Source organism: Bidens hawaiensis, unplaced genomic scaffold (assembly GCF_021521415.1).
Source record: "Bidens hawaiensis isolate Kalapana, Puna unplaced genomic scaffold, B.hawaiensis_p1.1 tig00017939_1, whole genome shotgun sequence".
Lineage (NCBI taxonomy): Eukaryota > Viridiplantae > Streptophyta > Magnoliopsida > Asterales > Asteraceae > Bidens > Bidens hawaiensis.
The window spans coordinates 216,462-233,912 of record NW_027492705.1 but is presented as its reverse complement, the minus strand read 5'-3'; the positions used below and the strand labels follow the sequence as shown (position 1 = coordinate 233,912).

The following is a 17,451-nucleotide window of genomic DNA, read 5'->3' as shown; positions in this document are numbered from 1 at the left end:
CATATTTACACTTACACTTGTAATATTTACTTATAGGGACATGTTGAACCCAAAATTTAGTAAGTCAGAATATGTTAATATGTTTTCAATGTGAATGATTATATGTTAATATGTTTTCAATGTGAATAATTATAATTGTATACGCGTAAACAAACCGAAACACACATTACACATGGGAGATCACTTATAGTTTATGTCCTTCAATTTAATTTTGGTTCTTCTCTAAATTATCTTAAATCACATTTAATATATGCACAGTTTAATAACTATTCCAAATTAAAATGATCAACTCTCACTTAAACTTTAAACGAGCGTTCATATTATATCGATAGTCCTTTTGACTTCAAAACCATTAAGTCTATCAACAAAAAAAAAACTATTAATATATCAAGATTATAAACCATTAAGCTCATCCTATCTTTTTATTTGTCTACACATCACCAAATATCTAGATTAATACGAGCTTAATTGTTACGAATTGAAATTAGTTTTAAGTACTTAACTGAAATACAAGCTTAATTGTTTAACTGTTCTGAATTATGATTATGCAATTGAGCTTACTGAAATTAGGTTATTTGTTATGAATTGTTATTATGCAATTGAGCTTAATTGTTATTTGTGATTGAGATTTTAGTTGAAATTAGGTTAACTGTATGATTAAGATGTTAGGTTATTGTTTAGCTCAATTATTGAATCATTTAATTGTTGTTTAGTTATTTTTTAATTGACTGATCGTTGTAATCGATTATCGAATCAATCAGTTGCTGTTAGGTTCAATATGCTAGTGAATGATAAGGTCATACACGCTCTTTAATAATTAATATGCTAGTAATGATGTTTGAATTATATGTTTTTTAATAGATAGTATGGGTAAACGCAAGAGGCTATGTATAGTTTCTAACGACTTGGAAGAGACTGTTGAAAAAAATGTTGTAGATAATGAGCGATATGAAAATCAAGGTGATGATACTAGCAAAATTCAAGGTGATCAATCAGATTCCGAAGAATGTCGATCTACAAATGGACAAGGTTACGATTTAACCTAATTTGACTGTACATGTACACCTAGTTATAATAATGTTTTTTTAGTTGTAGTTAGGTATTGATCGTTAACAAGTTAAAATTTCTTTGACCAATACTAGTTAAAAGAGCCTAAAACAAATATATAGGCTATTTTGTTCAGGTTATACTTTTGGTTTCATTGATTCAGTTCAGTTATACTAGGCATGTAAACGAGCCGAGCTAAGCCCAAGCTCGCCTAGGCTCAAGCTCGGGTCGTTTAACTTATGAGAGCTTGAGCTCGGCTCGTTTCAAGTTCTATTTCTAAAGCTCGAGCTTGGCTCATGAGTAGTTTTTCAGGCTCGAGCTCTTCTCGGTTCGGATCGACTCGTTTATTATTTGTCAACTACTTTATACATTTATAGTAATAATATTTGCATTCCTTATATTATAATTTTTGTATATAACATAATATATTAGTTTATTTTATTTTATTTTATTCTATATATAATTACTGGTATATAAATGTATCATTAATATATTAAGTAAGACTTATATATAAATATTAGGCTCGTTTAGGCTCACCACCTAGCTCGATAAGTGAAGCTCTGGCTCGGGCACATTTATCAAACACACTTATTTAGGCTCGAGATCGTTTAAGCTTGGTTTGATTCGAGCTTTTAGCTAGCCGATCCCGACTATCTCACAAGCAGCTCGGCTATCTTACACCCTAGTTTTGACCCCACCCCAGTTTTAACTGTTTCATGAACCGACCCACTCGTTTTGCCAGGCTTAATATTTCTTTTTAACCAGCCTGGGAATGAAGGATTCATGGGGACCCTTGAAGGCTCTGGCAGTTGCAAGTATTATTAATGGCATTGGTGATGTGGTGCTCTGCTTATTTTTAGGGTACGGTATTGCAGGAGCCGCATGGGCAACAATGGTGTCTCAGGTATGATTAATGAAATTGTTTAACATGGATTGATTAAGTTGTCGTATAGGTCGTGTGACACCTCACACATATTGTAGGTGGTTGCAGGATTTATGATGGTTGAAGCTCTGAAAGATAAAGGGTATAATGGTTATGTGGTTGCGGCTCCATCGGCTAATGAACTTGTACAAATATTCAAACTTGCTGCTCCGGTATTTATAATGATGATTTCAAAGGTTTGTATCATTATTTCCAAAAAGATAACGGGCCAAATAAAAAAAAGTGACCAAATTCTCTCAACTAGTTATAACTGTTCGAACTAGTTGCAATGCGATTCTCTGAACTACACATTTCCATTTTCTATATATAACGACATTAATTAACAATTCGGTTACTCTGAATAGAGAAAATGTTGATTCACATGTGTATAATATATACATATGTGTACATTTACATGTTTTTTTTATACACATGTGTATAATTTAAGATAAATGATACTGTATATATGTGTATATTACATAACTAAAGATTAAATAAAATTATACATGTGTATAATACGACGTATTTTTTATGAAACCGGAATGAAATATAAGAATTTTGGTTTTTTAACTTTTTTAAAATTTTTGTTATTTTTTGTTTTATGATTTTTTTAAAATATTTTTTTTAAATGTGTTTTTAGTGGTTCGAAATGATTCTCAAAGTTCTCAATTTGCAAAGGGTTCTCTTAGGATCCTTACCTTATATATATATATATATATAATAAAAATATTTGCCTCGTTAGCCTCGAGCTCGACAATGAAACTTGGGCTCGTTTATAGAACGAGCTTATTTTTAGGCTCGGGCTAGTTTAGCTTTTTCACAAGCGTTGAGATGGTTGATTTTAATAGGTTATTATCGATTTTAGGTTAATAATTAAGTATGCTACACAAGTTAGTGTCCATATTATTTACATATTGAAAAGTTTTTATTTTTCTTATTAGGCACCTTGCATGAAGATTGAAGATGGTGAAAGAGGTTAACAAGTGTGATGAAGTTTTTAGTTTTTATTTGAATATTTGTTATTTTTCTTTTTATATGATTGATTTTTGACTTGACTTGAGAGTTATTAGACATATAATATGCATATGGAATGCGATTGGTGTGTGTTTAGAATGCGATTAAACTTTTAGTTGTGGTCAAGATATTATAATTTCTATGTTTGACGGTTTTATTTTTATTTTATGTTGGTAGACGGATAAAAATGCCACTAAAATTCCGGAATGTTATTAATGGCATACGAAAAAAATGCCACTAAAAGTCCAAAAATAATTTAATGGCATACGAATAAAAATGCCACTGAAATTCCAAAATGTTTTTATGGCATACAGATAAAAATGCCACTGAAAGTCCAAAATGTTATTAATGGCATATGGAAAAAAAATGCCACTAAAAGTCTAAAAATATTTTAATGGCATACGGATAAAAATGCCACTGAAAGTCCAAAATGTTTTAATGGCATATGGAAAAGAATGCCATTAAAAGTCCAAATATTTTTAATGGCACATGAAAATAAGTGCCACTAAAAGCCGAAAAGTTTGTGCGGCAGACGAGAAAAGTGCCACTAAAAGGCTTTAGTGGTAGCGCTTCTAGTGGCACTTTTTTTGTGTGTCACTCATTCCAATAAGGTTCTTTAGTAGCACTTCTTTGATTTCTTGTGACACTTTTTATATGCCATTAAATGGCTTTTTATTTGTAATGATAGGCATATAAGATCGGCAACACATACAGAGAAGTCATATGTATGACAAAAAGATATTAATCTTAATCAATTGATAAATGTATGCAAACATGTAGCTTTCATAAGTATGAAAGCATATAAATATCTATTTCAATTTTCAATCATGTATAATTATTTTTAGATTGAAATATTTTGATAGTAATATCAAATTGTTAATGAGATGATTTAGAAGGACGTGAAATCGTGAATAAGTATGCGTTTTATGTTCTAAAAAATGTTTCAGAAATAAACCAAGTACTTTTGTTTTGCAGTTGTGGAACCATCACATTGTATAGTTGAGATAATGCAGTGCTCCGTGAGAAAGTTTGTTAGTAGGTGGTCCAAAAAATTAACGACTATCTGTTTACCTTAAGCAATAGGCGGTTAAAAGAAGCTAAATTTATTTGGTTACCTTTAGTAGAAACTCGTCGGCAATAACATATTTACTACTAATAGATAATTTCCGCCACCGACAACTAAGTTACCATTGATTGCCAAAGTTAGCATTGATATGATAGGCTAATAGCATCGATTTCGATTATAGTTAATGTTGATCAAGTAGTTACTACTCAAGAATTAGTCCTTAATAATTGACCAATTCCCACTGATAATGTCATACCAGTTACCACCAATGACCAGTTACTGTCGACAAAACAAAAAATAACTATATTATAGGCAATTTCCAAAAACCTTCTAAATATAGTAATCATATTTTTCCTCTTCGTGGGCCCCACTTGTTGTCTGGTCTAGAGATTAGCAAAATCGGTACCGATTTGGTACTGGTACCGAATCGGTATCAAAGTTTAAGTTTCGGGATCGGTACGGTACCGTTACGGTACGGTACGGTACGGTAACGGTATTTCCCGATTTTTTACCCTCGGTACCGGTATCGAACCGAATGTTTCGGTACCGGTACCAAGAATTTCCGATTTTCGGGATCGGTATTTTCGGCGCCGGTACCGGTCGGTATCGGTACGGTACCATGCTCATCCCTAGTCCGGTCTACCCTCTTGAACATGAATGTTACCTGATACTAGAAATTATAATAGTTTTGAACGAGCATCAACTTTACACTTCTACGAGAGAGATTAATATTATTCGCATTTCTCTTTAGCATTAAGTAAATCTAATTATCTTAAGTAATATGATGACACTAAAATCACTAATAATGGTCCATGCTATATCGAACATATATATACTCAGGGGAATGATGATCAAAATCGACTTTACAGTACCAAAGATGAACTAAATTAGTGGTTTAATCGGTTAAGATCTATATGATCCAGTTCATAGTTTTACGTAAGGGTGACATACCAAATGGGCTGTTTAATTTGGGTCAACATTGATAACTTTTACAATTGAAATGAGTTAGGATGGATCAAAATGATTTTTCAAGTAGGTCAAAATGGGTTGGAAGATTGCTAATAACTTTCGGTTATGGGTTAGAATGAGTTTGCTTGTGGGTTAGAATGGATTAAAACAAGCTCCATCCTATTTTGTTTCAAAACAAAACCCACAAAACCGAATAAAACCCAAAAAATCAAAACCGAACAGAAACCAAAAACATCGAAACCGAACAACCGACCAAAACGGGAAAAAAAACCAAAATCGAACCTGAACAGAGACAAAACCAGAGTTTTTTTTATTGAACGAGGACGACGGAGGAAACATTTTTGTTGTTTTGCCTTTTTCGTTTTTAGTTTATATTTTGAGTTATTTTTTATTAGTTTTAATGAATTTTTTGGATGGGTTTTTAAAACCCTTTGTATTTTAACCTTTACTTGGGTCAAGATAGATTAACCTAATCCATTTCATATCTATCCTAACTTTTCTTTAAAAAAAAAACTCATCCTGACCCAAATCTATTATGACCCATCACCCAATCCAACCCAACCCATTCATTTGCCACCTCTAGTTCTACGGTTTTGAAAACTCTATTTAAAGTTTCGGTTTAGGGTTTAAAATGGTAACTGAAGAAACGTGGATCTACTCACTGGTAGCAGATCTACTTTCCTCGGGTTTTGATTGTACTATTTCACCGATGGTTCTTCTGGATCTGTGTTCTTCCACCTACAAAATGAACAACGCCGTTAACTTACCCCTCAGAAAGGGACAGAGGGGTCCTCTTTGGGGTAACCCTCCGGCGTGAGAATAAGTATATGTAGGAGAAGATAATAATGTGAGAGTAAGGGAATCTGGAGAGTATTGCTTAATAGCTGAATACTGTATGATTGTGTGACTGTGTTTTTGTATGTAACTGACTGTGAGTGAATGTAATTCAATATGATTGAATGTGATATCACTGCCTGTAACTGTCAATGATTGAGTATGAATGTGTCCATCAAAGTGGAGTTGATGCTGCATTTATAGTGCTAGGGTTTCCACTGATTGGGCTCAGCCTCGTTGGCCTCCTCCAATCGCACTGCGCCACGTGTCCTCTGGGACACCTGGCGCTTTCTCGTTGGTTGTAATCACGTGGTAGCACATGTGTCATGCTGAGTTGTCGACCTTTCATTTGGCAGCTGTCAACATCAGCATATCCTTATTCCTTAAAAAGATGCCTTCTGGAAGGTTGTCTGACGTGCACAATCAAGGTTGCCCTAATCCTGATTTGGATAAGGACGAGGTTGATTATGTGCATGTGTGATATGCGCCCATCCTGAGGATACGCGAGGTCTTCTCTTTATTCTCACGCGCAGATATTTCATGCGCGAATATGATATGCACGAGCATGTGATATGCGCCGCGCGCTGATGCGCTGCGCGCATATGTGATGCGCGAGCATATGTGTGCCTGAGCATGTTTTGTATGCGCCATGCGCATAGGCTTTGGCTTTGTGCCTTGATAATATCTTTGATTTCTAATGTCTTGTATATATCTTGTGGGTTGACCCGCCCCGCTCGATGTTGAGGCGGGTACATACCTCTTCAAGCCCCCCAGTCTAATGTGTGTCTTATCTCGCGCTAGCGCGGTAAGATAGATATTAGACTTACTGATTTGGTCTTTTTAATGGGGTTTTGTCGTTTTATTGGTTGTTTCCATCTTTGCGCGAAGTTCTATCCATTTGTTTGAAACGAAGTGTCCAAACACGTGGTTGGTTGGTGGTGACGTGCGCCGGAAACGTGTCAGACGTTTCGTGTGCTCGAGGTGCTACAGTTGCCTTTCATGTCCCCTCGCACAGCTGTCTGGAACACGTGTCGCGCTCGCATTGGTTTGCACCTGCGGGTGGGGGCGCGTCTCTGCTCCGTGGCAGTGCCGTTACGTTTTTATGTCCCCTCAACAGTGTTAGGGACACGTGCCGCGCCCTCTTTGGCTTACACCTGCGAGTGGGGGCGCGTGAAATCCGATCAGTTGCCAATTTTCTCTCTCCTGGGCCTATAAAAGCAGGCCCTTAGGAAAAATTTTTATCTTCATCTTCATTGTTGTGTACTCCAAAGCTTCTGTCTTTCCGATTTTCTGGTTATTTCTTCCAGATACCCTGTTATCTGTTGCTGTTGTTATTGTATGTCTGATAGCTAAGACTCCTCTAACCCCTCCATCACCTCTATTGCCTCTCGAAGACGCCGTGTGAAATCTGTGGTGATGTCGACATTGAAGCAAAAGGGCAAGGGGAAGAGGGTTGTTGAGACCACATCGGAAGAAGTAGGGAGGACCAAGGCCACGAAAAGGTGGAATGAAATCCCCTGCAAACTGAGGCAGGCCGATCTCGATAGCCTCATCTCGTCACAGGGTTTTCTCCCTGTGTTTGGCTGCATGTTGCCTGTGGCCGGGCAAACGGCGGCGGACCCGCCTCCCGGCTATATTTCACTGTACACCCATTTTTTCACCCACTGCAACCTTCGTCTTCCGATGACAAGGTTTGTAGGCGCGGTGTTACGGTTTTTCGGGATACATATATCCCAAGTCCATCCGTTTGGACTTGTGCGCATGACTCATTTCGAGTTCATGTGCAAATCACAGCGCGAGGAGCCCACCCCTCGTCGCTTTCAATTTTTTTACAAGCCCAAGATCCAAGATTCTTGGATCTCCTTTATTCCTCGCAGTCAGAAGGTTAAGTGCAGCACCGTGTCATTCAAGAGCCTTCATGACTGGTCTGAGAGGTTCTTCTACATCAGGGCTGGTGTAATCCCCATCCGCATGACGATGCGCGCGAATCGATTCTGCGCCCGCGGATGCGGATGTTATTAAGAACCCAACCGGCGCTTGGGTTAAGAAACTGACCGCCGAACCATCCTCCGCCAAGAAAATTCGCGAGGAGGCGCTGGTGGGGGTCGGCATGAGTAAGCTGTGGGCCGACAGCACGGCGGAGCCTGTCATCCAAGTGGACGGCTTGCGTAAGTTATCGCATTGCCTTATTTCCGCGCTAATAAAATTTGCCTTTGCTGATATTATTTGTCTTGTTTTTGCACAGTAACCAAGGAGTTTTTCCACGCCGCCTACGACGATCAAGTGGAGGGTGGCTCCGTCCCGCTGGGCGCTGGGGAGGTGGGCTTCCCAGATCGCTTCGATGACATGTTCATCCCTGTGGATCTGGAATTTGACTTTGATAGCGACGCGCCTGGTAAGCCTTCGCACTTATGCTTATTCCTTTAGAATACCAAAGTTTATTAACAGTTCTGTTGCTTGTATTTGCAGATGCGCTCGAAAACTACGAGCTGGAGCTCGCGGAAGAGGAGGAGGAGGAAGAGGAGGCGCCCCTACTAAAGCGCAAAGCTAAGGGGAAATCTGGCGCAGGGGGCAGTAAGAAACAGAAGAAAGATGACACCCCTGTCGCTCATCCCCATGCTCAAACGAAGGGACCTGAGGAAACCCAGGTGTTTACCACCAAGGTTTCTTTAGCTTCCCTGCCTGTGAAAGTGGGCAGACCTCCTGTCCACTTGAGGTATGGTGTTGTGACCTCCTCCCTTCGCGCGGCTGAAGAGAGAAGCAGTGTCGCGCCTGCGAAAGGTATACTTTGCTTACCCATAATGGTTCAATGAGGGCGATTCTGATTGAATTATTATTAAATCTTTTCGCATTTGAATGTTTGCAGGACCGGCGACGGTAGCAGATCAGCCGCAGGCGCAACAAGATGCTGAGGCTGCGCCGGGGGCTGCTTCGAAGTCCCCTGTTCTACCCTCAGAAAAGGGTAGAATGAACTTTATGGCGATGTTCGCCGCGCGAACAGAATTGCGCCAAGGTATGTTTTGCGCCATTGTCTTTTGAATTTTTTGTTTTGATCAAATCATAAACCATTTTTTGTTGTTGATTTGTTCATAGGAGTTGTAGCTGGCGTACAAGCTGCTGGTGACACTCCTGGCGCCGTTGCCGGCGCCGCTGGTTCTGCTCCTGCTCCTGCTAGTGCTGAGTCTCCCCTTATTGGGATTACAAAGGAGCAGGAAGTCGTATTGCGCGCCGAACTGGCGGCGTCGAGACCTCCCTCGCCTCCTCCTACGCGCAGCCCTCTCCGCGAGACTGGTTTGGAGCCCTCCAGGTCGCAGGAGAAGAGGCCGATTGAAGAAGATGAGGAGGATGAGGGAGCTCAAGCTGAAGACTCCTTCGGAGTCCGTGCCAGCCCTGCGATGCCACAAGACTTCGCGGCGCATACTTCTGGTGAGGCTGGCGCTGACTTTTCTGCTTCATCCCCGCATGTATGTTTTAATTTGTTGCTCGCTGAGCGTACTTCCATATAAGTATGTTTTTATGACTTAGAACATTTCTTGTGTTTTGCAGGAAGGTGACCACGTTTACCGCCCGAGATGGAATATTAACGAAGACAGTTCCTTCCAATCCATGGGTGTATGCGAGGACTTCTGGGCTCATGCTGTGCCTCCTACTGAAATGAGGTATCAGGAGGGGCGCACCCGCGCTGACTTGCTCAACGATCACATTTTCGCTGGGTCGGCTTTCTTTGCTGCCTCCCAAGAGCTTCATCGTGATTATATTAAAGTACGCGATGCTCTTGTGGAAGCCCAGCAAGAGGCTAAGGTGGCTGCCTGGAACCTTTCTGATGCTCGCGCACGAGCTGAGAAACTCCAGGCGGAGCTAAGCGAAAACCGAGCAAGTGCCAACACCGCCTTTATTAAGCGCGGGCATGAGCTCCAAGCTGCGCGGGAGAAGCAGCAGGTGGCGGAGGCCGAAGTTGCCAAGTACGCTCGGAGAGTGCGTGACTTGGAACTGGAGGCGGAGGCGCGTGACCAAGCTATCGTCCAGAGTATCACTGAGAAATCATCACTGGAGAGTGATGTTGCGCGCCTGAAGAAGGAGTTGGCTGCCGCGCAGGCCGATAGAGATGAGGCCTTGGCGACGGCAGCGTCTAGCCAGGAAGCACTTGATGCTGCGCAGGCGGAGAAAGAAAAAATTTTGGCTGCAGCAGCGTCTGATAAAGAGGAGCTAAAAAAGACCAAGGAAACTGTTGAGTTATTAAACTCCCAGGTTCCTGCCCTCGAGACGTCTGTTGCTAGCCTCAGCGCAGGATCGCCAATGGCTGGTGTCACAGGGCATGACTCGTTGCGCTTTGGCGATGAAATATTCTGGCGAGTTTCAGGCCCTTGTGATGGACTGCAATGCTGCCGCGCGCTTGGTGGGTCGAGCTGAAGGGTTTACGGATGGCTATGAATATGGCATGTTGAAGAAGAACCCATCCGAGTACCCTTACAAGAGCGACGCGGCCTGCGCGGACATGGCCGCGGTGGGGGAGAAGTATATGAATACTCCCATCCCCATCCTTGTGCAGGTACCTTGACCTTAATGAGTTTTTCTTGATTAATTTTCCAAGTGTTTTGTACTCAATTATTTTCTAATGATTTGCAGATAGCTGCGCTTGCTGACCAGCCCGACCTCGGCGCGCTAAAGAAGTTGCTCGATGAATGCGAGGGGGCTGGTGGCGATGATGGTGGCGCGGGGGATGTTGCCCCTGCCAGCGGCTCTGGCGCGGCGAAAGAATCTGCTCCTGACACCGTCGTGATAGAAGACTCCATTGAGGAGGAAGAACTTGACTATGGTCAGTTTGGAGATGAGGAGCGGGCCGCGCCAGATCCTGCGGGAGATGATGAGGGTGATGAAGTGGCTGACGTCGACGTGGAGACTTGAGAAGCCCTTCATCTTTCTATTTTTTTTTTTTGTTATACTTGTAATTTGCAACTCATCACACTTGTAAATTTCAATGCTATGGAATGAAATTTGTTTTCCCTTTTTCACATCTTGCGCATTTCCATTCATCTCTTCATGTTTGCTTGTATAGATATAAGATATGCTTGCACGTTAAAATAAGAACAAGGTTGTAAGGAAATTATTTACTTAACCATAGTCCTATTTTGTAAGTGGTTTCGCAGTATCTTGTTTATGCTGACACGCGCGATGACTTTTCACTATTCCTTTTTTGCGCGTCGTTGTCGCGCGTTTTTTATATGGAATTATGAGTTTTAGCCATTACATGTCAGCATGTGTTACTCAGATATCCACTATGATTCCGTGCGCGACCTCGACCTGAGACCTTAACAACTATGATTTGGCATGTACTTTGCCTTAGTTGTGTTTAGGGATTTTTATGATCAGGCTGCGCGGGATGTAAGATGGATGTTTGTGAGTGTTTTGAGCTAAGGCTCTTTGTTTTGGGCTAAGGCCCTGACGTTTTTAGAGTTAAGACTCGTTAACGTGTTTGAGCTAAGGCTCGTAGGTTTGGGCTAAGGCCCTGACGTTTTAGAGTTAAGACTCGTTAACGCGTTTGAGCTAAGGCTCGCGCATGTATGTTTTACTTCGTTTTATTTTGTTTTGAAGTCAATATAGTGTTGTCATATTGCTCCAAATTAATAAAGGAAGTGTGAAACATGTATGCAAAGGTAATAGAACAAATATTGAAAGATAGCGCGAATCATCATTCATGATGGCTTAAAAGCCTTGATTACATATTTGAATTTTTACATGAAGCATTTTCTAAGCTGTGCTGCGTTCCACACGCGCGGTATCTTTTTTCCATTCAAATCTTTTAAAGTGTACGCGCCTTTCCCCAATTCTTCTGAGATTTGATAAGGTCCTTCCCAATTGGGGGACATTTTTCCTGGTGGTATTGCGCGGCTAGCTTCATTGTTTCGAAGGACAAAATCATTTTTCTTGAAGTGGCATTCTTTAACGCGCTGATTATAATATTTTCCAGCTTTTTCTTGTATTTGGCTTCATTGATGATAGTCGCTTCTCTGCGCCCTTCAAGCAAGTTGAGGTCCAATCTTCTTTCGCGCTCGTTATCAGTCTTGCTCATCATGAGTACCCTATGGGATGGGCATCCAATTTCTGCTGGGATCATAGCCTCTGTCCCATAGGTTAGGCTGAACGGGGATTCGCCATTGCTAGTTTTGCTTAATGTCCTGTGCGCCCACAGGACATTAGGTAACTCTTCGACCCAAGAATGGGATTCTCCCTCCAACCTTTTCTTCAGCCCATTTAACAAACTTTGATTCGCGCGCTCCACTTGGCCATTCCTTGAGGGTGGTAGACCGAAGTGAAGATTTGGTTGATGTGCAATTCTTTGAGCCAGCTGGATATCTTCCTGTCAGTGAATTGTTTGCTATTGTCGCTCACAATTTCCATAGGAAGGCCAAAACGGCAAATGATGTGGCTCCAGATAAATTGCTTCATCGCCTCAGCTGTGATTTTTGCTAGTGGCTTGGCCTCAACCCATTTTGTGAAATAGTCTACCGCCACTACCAAAAATTTCACTCGCCCTTGCGCTTGCGGCAGGGGCCCTACAATATCAATGGCCCATTTGTGGAAAGGCCATGCGGAGGTCACTGGAATCAAGTTGTTCTTTGGCCGCATGGTGTTTGGCGCGTAGCTCTGACATGCCTTGCATTTTTGTATTTCTTTTAGCGCATCCAAGTACATGCCTGGCCAATAGTAGCCTGAGCTCATTGCCTTGGCAACCACCATGCGCGGGCCAGCGTGTATTCCGCAGATTCCTTCGTGAATCTCCCTAATCACATAGCTTGCTTCTTCAGCATCCAGGCATTTCATGAGCGGTCCAAGATAGAGCGTCGATATAATGTACCATCAAGTAGTTCATAGTTCTGCGCCTTGTGTCTTATCTTTCTCGCCTGTGCGCGATCGTCCGGTAACTTCCCCTCCTTCAGGAATTCCATTATTGGAGTTATCCAGGATGAAGGGGTTGTATGAATTACAAGGACAGATTGCGTTTGCACTGACGGGTTGCTCAACACTTCCACCCTGACATCTTTGCCAAAGTGATCAAAATTAGTTGATGCCATCTTACTCAACGCGTCAGCGGACTTGTTTTCGCTGCGCGAGATGTGTATGATTTTGAAGAAGTCAAACTGCTCAACGAGCTTTTTTGCCTGCTCTAGATATAGAGGCATGGTGTTCTCCTTGGCATCATAAAGGCCATTGACATGTGCAGCTACCAAGTAAGAATCAACATGGGCCTCTAGCCTTTTAACTCCAAACTTGCGCGCAATGCGCAGACCAGCCAGCAGGGCTTCATACTCAGCCTCATTGTTGGTACTCTTGAAGTCCAACCTAATAGCATAAGTATATTCATGATTATCAGGGTCCACCAGTTTGAGGCCTGCGCCGGACCCTTCGCTGTTGGAGGCTCCATCAGTGAATAGCCTCCAAACATCTTCTTCATCATTTGCTCGCGGAGGGTCTACCTCGCGCTGAGCTTCTTCAATCTTTCCCTCTGGGATTTCCGTGATGAAATCCGCTAAAACTTGACCCTTTATTGCTGGACGGGGCTTATAGGTGATCGTGTGTTCACCTAATTCCAGCGCCCACTTTGTCAGCCTTCCGGAGAGCGCGGGGCGTCGCAAGACTTGCTGGATGTTGTAACCTGTCAGAACTTCAATAGGATGACCATTGAAGTATCTATGAAGCTTGCGCGACGCGTGTGTTAGTGACAAAACTAACTTTTCCATGATGGAATAGCGCGTCTCAGGGTCTGTCAGTACCCGACTCACATAGTATATTGGCGTTTGGATCCCCTTGCGATCCACCAATAATACTGCGCCGATGGCGCGGTCTCCAGCTGACAAGTACAATGTAAGGGTTTCGCCAGGAAGTGGAGCTGTGAGCGCGGGCAGCTTTATGAGACATTCTTTTATCTCACTGAAAGCTTGCTCAGCCTCAGGCGTCCACTTGAATTGGCTCTTCTTCAAGCAGTTCCTCAAAGTGTTAACGAATGGAGTAGATTTGCTGGCGTGGTTCGCTAGGAACCTGTTGATTGACACCAACCTACCATTCAGCTTCTGAACCTCTTTCATGGTGGATGGTGAAGGCATGTCAAGGATGGCTTCCACCTTTTTCAGGGTTCACCTTGAAACCATCCTTAGTGACCATTACACCAAGAAATTTCCCCTCTTCCGCGCCGAAAGTACATTTGCTCGGGTTGAGCTTCATGTTGACTTCCGTTAAGCGCTGAAGAGTTTCCTCGATGTCTTTGAGCATTTGTCTCTCCTCCCTGCTCTTGATCACCAAATCATCAACGTAGACTTCTAGATTTCTTCCGATTTGTTCACTGAAAACCGAATCCATAAGTCTCTGATAAGTGGCGCCCGCATTCTTTAAACCAAAGGGCATTTTTGTGTAACAAAAAACACCCTTGTCGGTTCTGAAGGCAGTCTTGTCTTCGTCTTGTGGTGCCATTTGAATCTGGTGATAGCCTTTGTAGGCATCCAGGAAACATTTGAGCTTGAATGGCGCCACGGATTCCACCTTTGCGTCGATGTTTGGGAGGGGGGTAACAGTCTTTCGGACATGCTTTGTTGAGGTCCTTGAAGTCAATACACATCCTCCATGACCCGTTGCTTTTCTTTACCATCACAGGATTGGCTACCCACGTCTGGTATCGGATCGGGCGTATGATGTTTGCGCGCAACAGGTCCTCAACTTGCTCATTCATGGCCTTCGCCTTTTCATCCCCCATGATTCTCTTTTTCTGAGCAATTGGCTCCACCGACTTGAACGTGTTAAGAGAATGTTGCGCCAAGTCTCGCGGGACCCCAGTCATATCGGAGTGTTGCCACGCGAAGACCGACGTGTATTTTGTGAGCAACCTTTTCATTCTCAATCTCGTTTCGTCTGAAATGGTAGCGCCAATTGTGACCGTTTGCTCTGGGAATTTTGGGTTTAAAATCCACTTCTCTGGCGCATTGTCCGCCATTGGAAGTTTCATTCTCCCTTCCCGCGGCGTACTTGTCACTGCGCACAAATGATCGCGGTAAACAAATGTTACGCCTGTTGGTGTAGGGAACCCCAATGCGCCGTGCGCTGGCGACGGTATAGCATTAAATTGGGCAATCGTTCCCCTACCCAGGATCATATTGTGGCATGACGTGGTGGGCAAGACCAAGAAGTTGACAACTTCGGCTCGCTTGTGCTCATCATCCCCCATAGTTAGTTCAAACTGAATTTGACCTAGGGGATGGATGATTTCATTTGAAACACCACAGATTGGTGCGTTCACCATCTCGAGCCGCGCTTGGTCTGCCGGGTCTAACTTTCTGAAACATTGCTCATACATAATGTCAGATTCGCTTCCAGTGTCCACCAGGACCTTTGACACTTCGTAATGAGCAATGTGTGTGGTGATGACGAGAGGGCTGCTGATTGAAGGGCCTCCCCTGATTCTTGGGAAGATAACTTGCTGCTCGCGCCAATCTCCGTGGATTTGCGCGCTTCTCTTTTTTGACGTCTGCCCATGTCGTCCCCCCTCAGCCACACAGATTCTTTTGTATTTCTTGCTGGCAGAGGCTCCTTCCGGTTGCTCATCTTCTATTCTTGGGTTTTTCACCAAGTGAGCCAGCCTGCCTGATTTTACATCCTTCTCGATCGCATCCTTTAAATGATGGCATGCGTCGGTGTTGTGGCCCGGGGACCTGTGAAATTCACAATATTTGCCACTGTTTTGCGGTCCCTTGTAGTGTAGTTGCTTGGGGGGCTTGAATTGGACATTCTCAGTACTTAACACCTGTGAAGGTGTTTTAGTGAGGGGAGTCCATATTCTTGGCAGAGGTCTGCTAGGATCTCTGCCGCCCTCCCTCTTGTCACCCTCCCCGCGATTACGAACATCTTTTTGGGGCTGGGGTGAGCTTGGTTGCGTTTGCTTTTCTGCGGAAGAAAAACTTGTTGGTTGCAACCTGGACCATACAGAGTTCTGTTTGGCCCTCTTCTCTTTGCTGCGCGGTGATTCAGCCTGATGCGCTCTTTCTCTTGCCCTATCTTGGGCAATCTGTTTTTCATTTCTCGCGAAGACTCGCGATGCTTCCATTAGTTTTGCCCAAGTGGTGGGCATACCATCTCTGCTTACGAGAGCTCGGCGGAGTTGATCACTGCGCGCGCCTTGTATAAAAGCCACGCGCAGGAGTTGCTCAGTTATACCCCCGATTGCCAGAGACTCCTGATTGAAACGGGTGATGTAGTCCTCAATCGTTTCATCATTCCTGCGCACGCAGTGCATGATGTCATCAGGATCGCGCGTGTGTCTGCGCTGCTGTACGAAGTGGGCTTGGAACTTTTCCAATAGTTCCTCGAACCCATCAATTTGCCCAGTCGGCAAGCTCTCGAACCAGACACGCGCCGCGCCCGTAAGGCAGCGGGCAAACATGTGACACCATGTTGGCATCGTCCAGCTCTCTAGGTTTCCCGTGTTATAGAAACCTTGCAAAAAGTCATCTGGATCTGTTGTGCCATCATATTTGCCCAGACCACTTGGCATCTTGGTCTTGTGCTGGATGGGGGCCTTAGCGATGCGCTCAGTAAATTTTGAGTGCTTCACTAAGATGGCCGGCCTGTACGGCGTGGTTACGTCCACTTGCCCCCTCACTGGCGGGTTGTACGGCATGTGCAGATCCAGATCTGCTCTGGCTCCAGGCGCCATGTTCACAGGCGCGCGGAGTTGTGAGCCTCCTGCATGAGTATCTCGCGTCTTCCTCATGCTATGCACTTCTTCATCACTGAACTCAGTGTGTGCAGTGTGAACAGAATGTCCGTCTTCCGGCGCGCGCGGCCTTTTTGTAGTCTGCTTATCAAACGCTTGCCTTTGTGTTTGGTCGGCTGGCTTTTTCTGTTTGATCATTTCATTGTACTTTTCCATTAGACGCCGCTGCTCGTTTATGAGTCATTCATTCGGATCATTTGTTTCTTCTTCTGGACCCATTGTTCCTTTCAGTTTCGCGCCGGCAAGATTTTGTAACGTGAGATCGTCTGGAGGAGTTTCAGTCTGGCCGTGAGGGATTGTGATGAAGGGACGGTTACTGGTGGTGCGCGTAGAATCACGCGGCACCCTCAGAAACTGCTGTCCCTCATTGACACCCTCACGTTCAATATCCTCCAGAGCTTGATCAGCGTTACGAACGCCAGAAACCATGGTGATTGATTTTTTTTATGTAGATCTGATGAGATCTGATTGCCGTTTGTAACAGTGGATGGCGCCAATGAAGAAACGTGGATCTACTCACTAGTAGCAGATCTACTTTCCTCGGGTTTTGATTGTACTATTTCACCGATGGTTCTTCTGGATCTGTGTTCTTCCACCTACAAAATGAACAACGCCGTTAACTTACCCCTCAGAAAGGGACAGAGGGGTCCTCTTTGGGGTAACCCTCCGGCGTGAGAATAAGTATATGTAGGAGAAGATAATAATGTGAGAGTAAGGGAATCTGGAGAGTATTGCTTAATAGCTGAATACTGTATGATTGTGTGACTGTGTTTTTGTATGTAACTGACTGTGAGTGAATGTAATTCAATATGATTGAATGTGATATCACTGCCTGTAACT

The 17,451-nt window shown here is 43.4% G+C and overlaps 1 protein-coding gene across 4 annotated transcripts; it reads left to right on the top strand.

Moving 5' to 3' along the window:
* Nucleotides 1-945: 945 nt before the first annotated feature.
* On the top strand, nucleotides 946-3,246 carry LOC143554964 (protein DETOXIFICATION 46, chloroplastic-like). 4 transcript variants are annotated; one of them, XR_013139119.1, is made up of 4 exons: nucleotides 946-1,029; nucleotides 1,908-1,951; nucleotides 2,029-2,166; nucleotides 2,911-3,246. XR_013139119.1 is itself a non-coding variant. In XM_077044613.1 (4 exons), the coding sequence occupies exons 1-4, from the start codon at nucleotides 1,007-1,009 to the stop codon at nucleotides 2,947-2,949; spliced, it is 234 nt and encodes a 77-aa protein (XP_076900728.1). In that variant the 5' UTR covers nucleotides 946-1,006; the 3' UTR covers nucleotides 2,950-3,246. The 4 variants fall into 4 exon arrangements, 2 of the variants coding, with proteins under 2 accessions (XP_076900728.1, XP_076900727.1); XM_077044613.1 differs by having other exon boundaries at nucleotides 2,039-2,166; XR_013139120.1 differs by lacking the exon at nucleotides 1,908-1,951 and having other exon boundaries at nucleotides 956-1,029.
* Nucleotides 3,247-17,451: the final 14,205 nt, after the last annotated feature.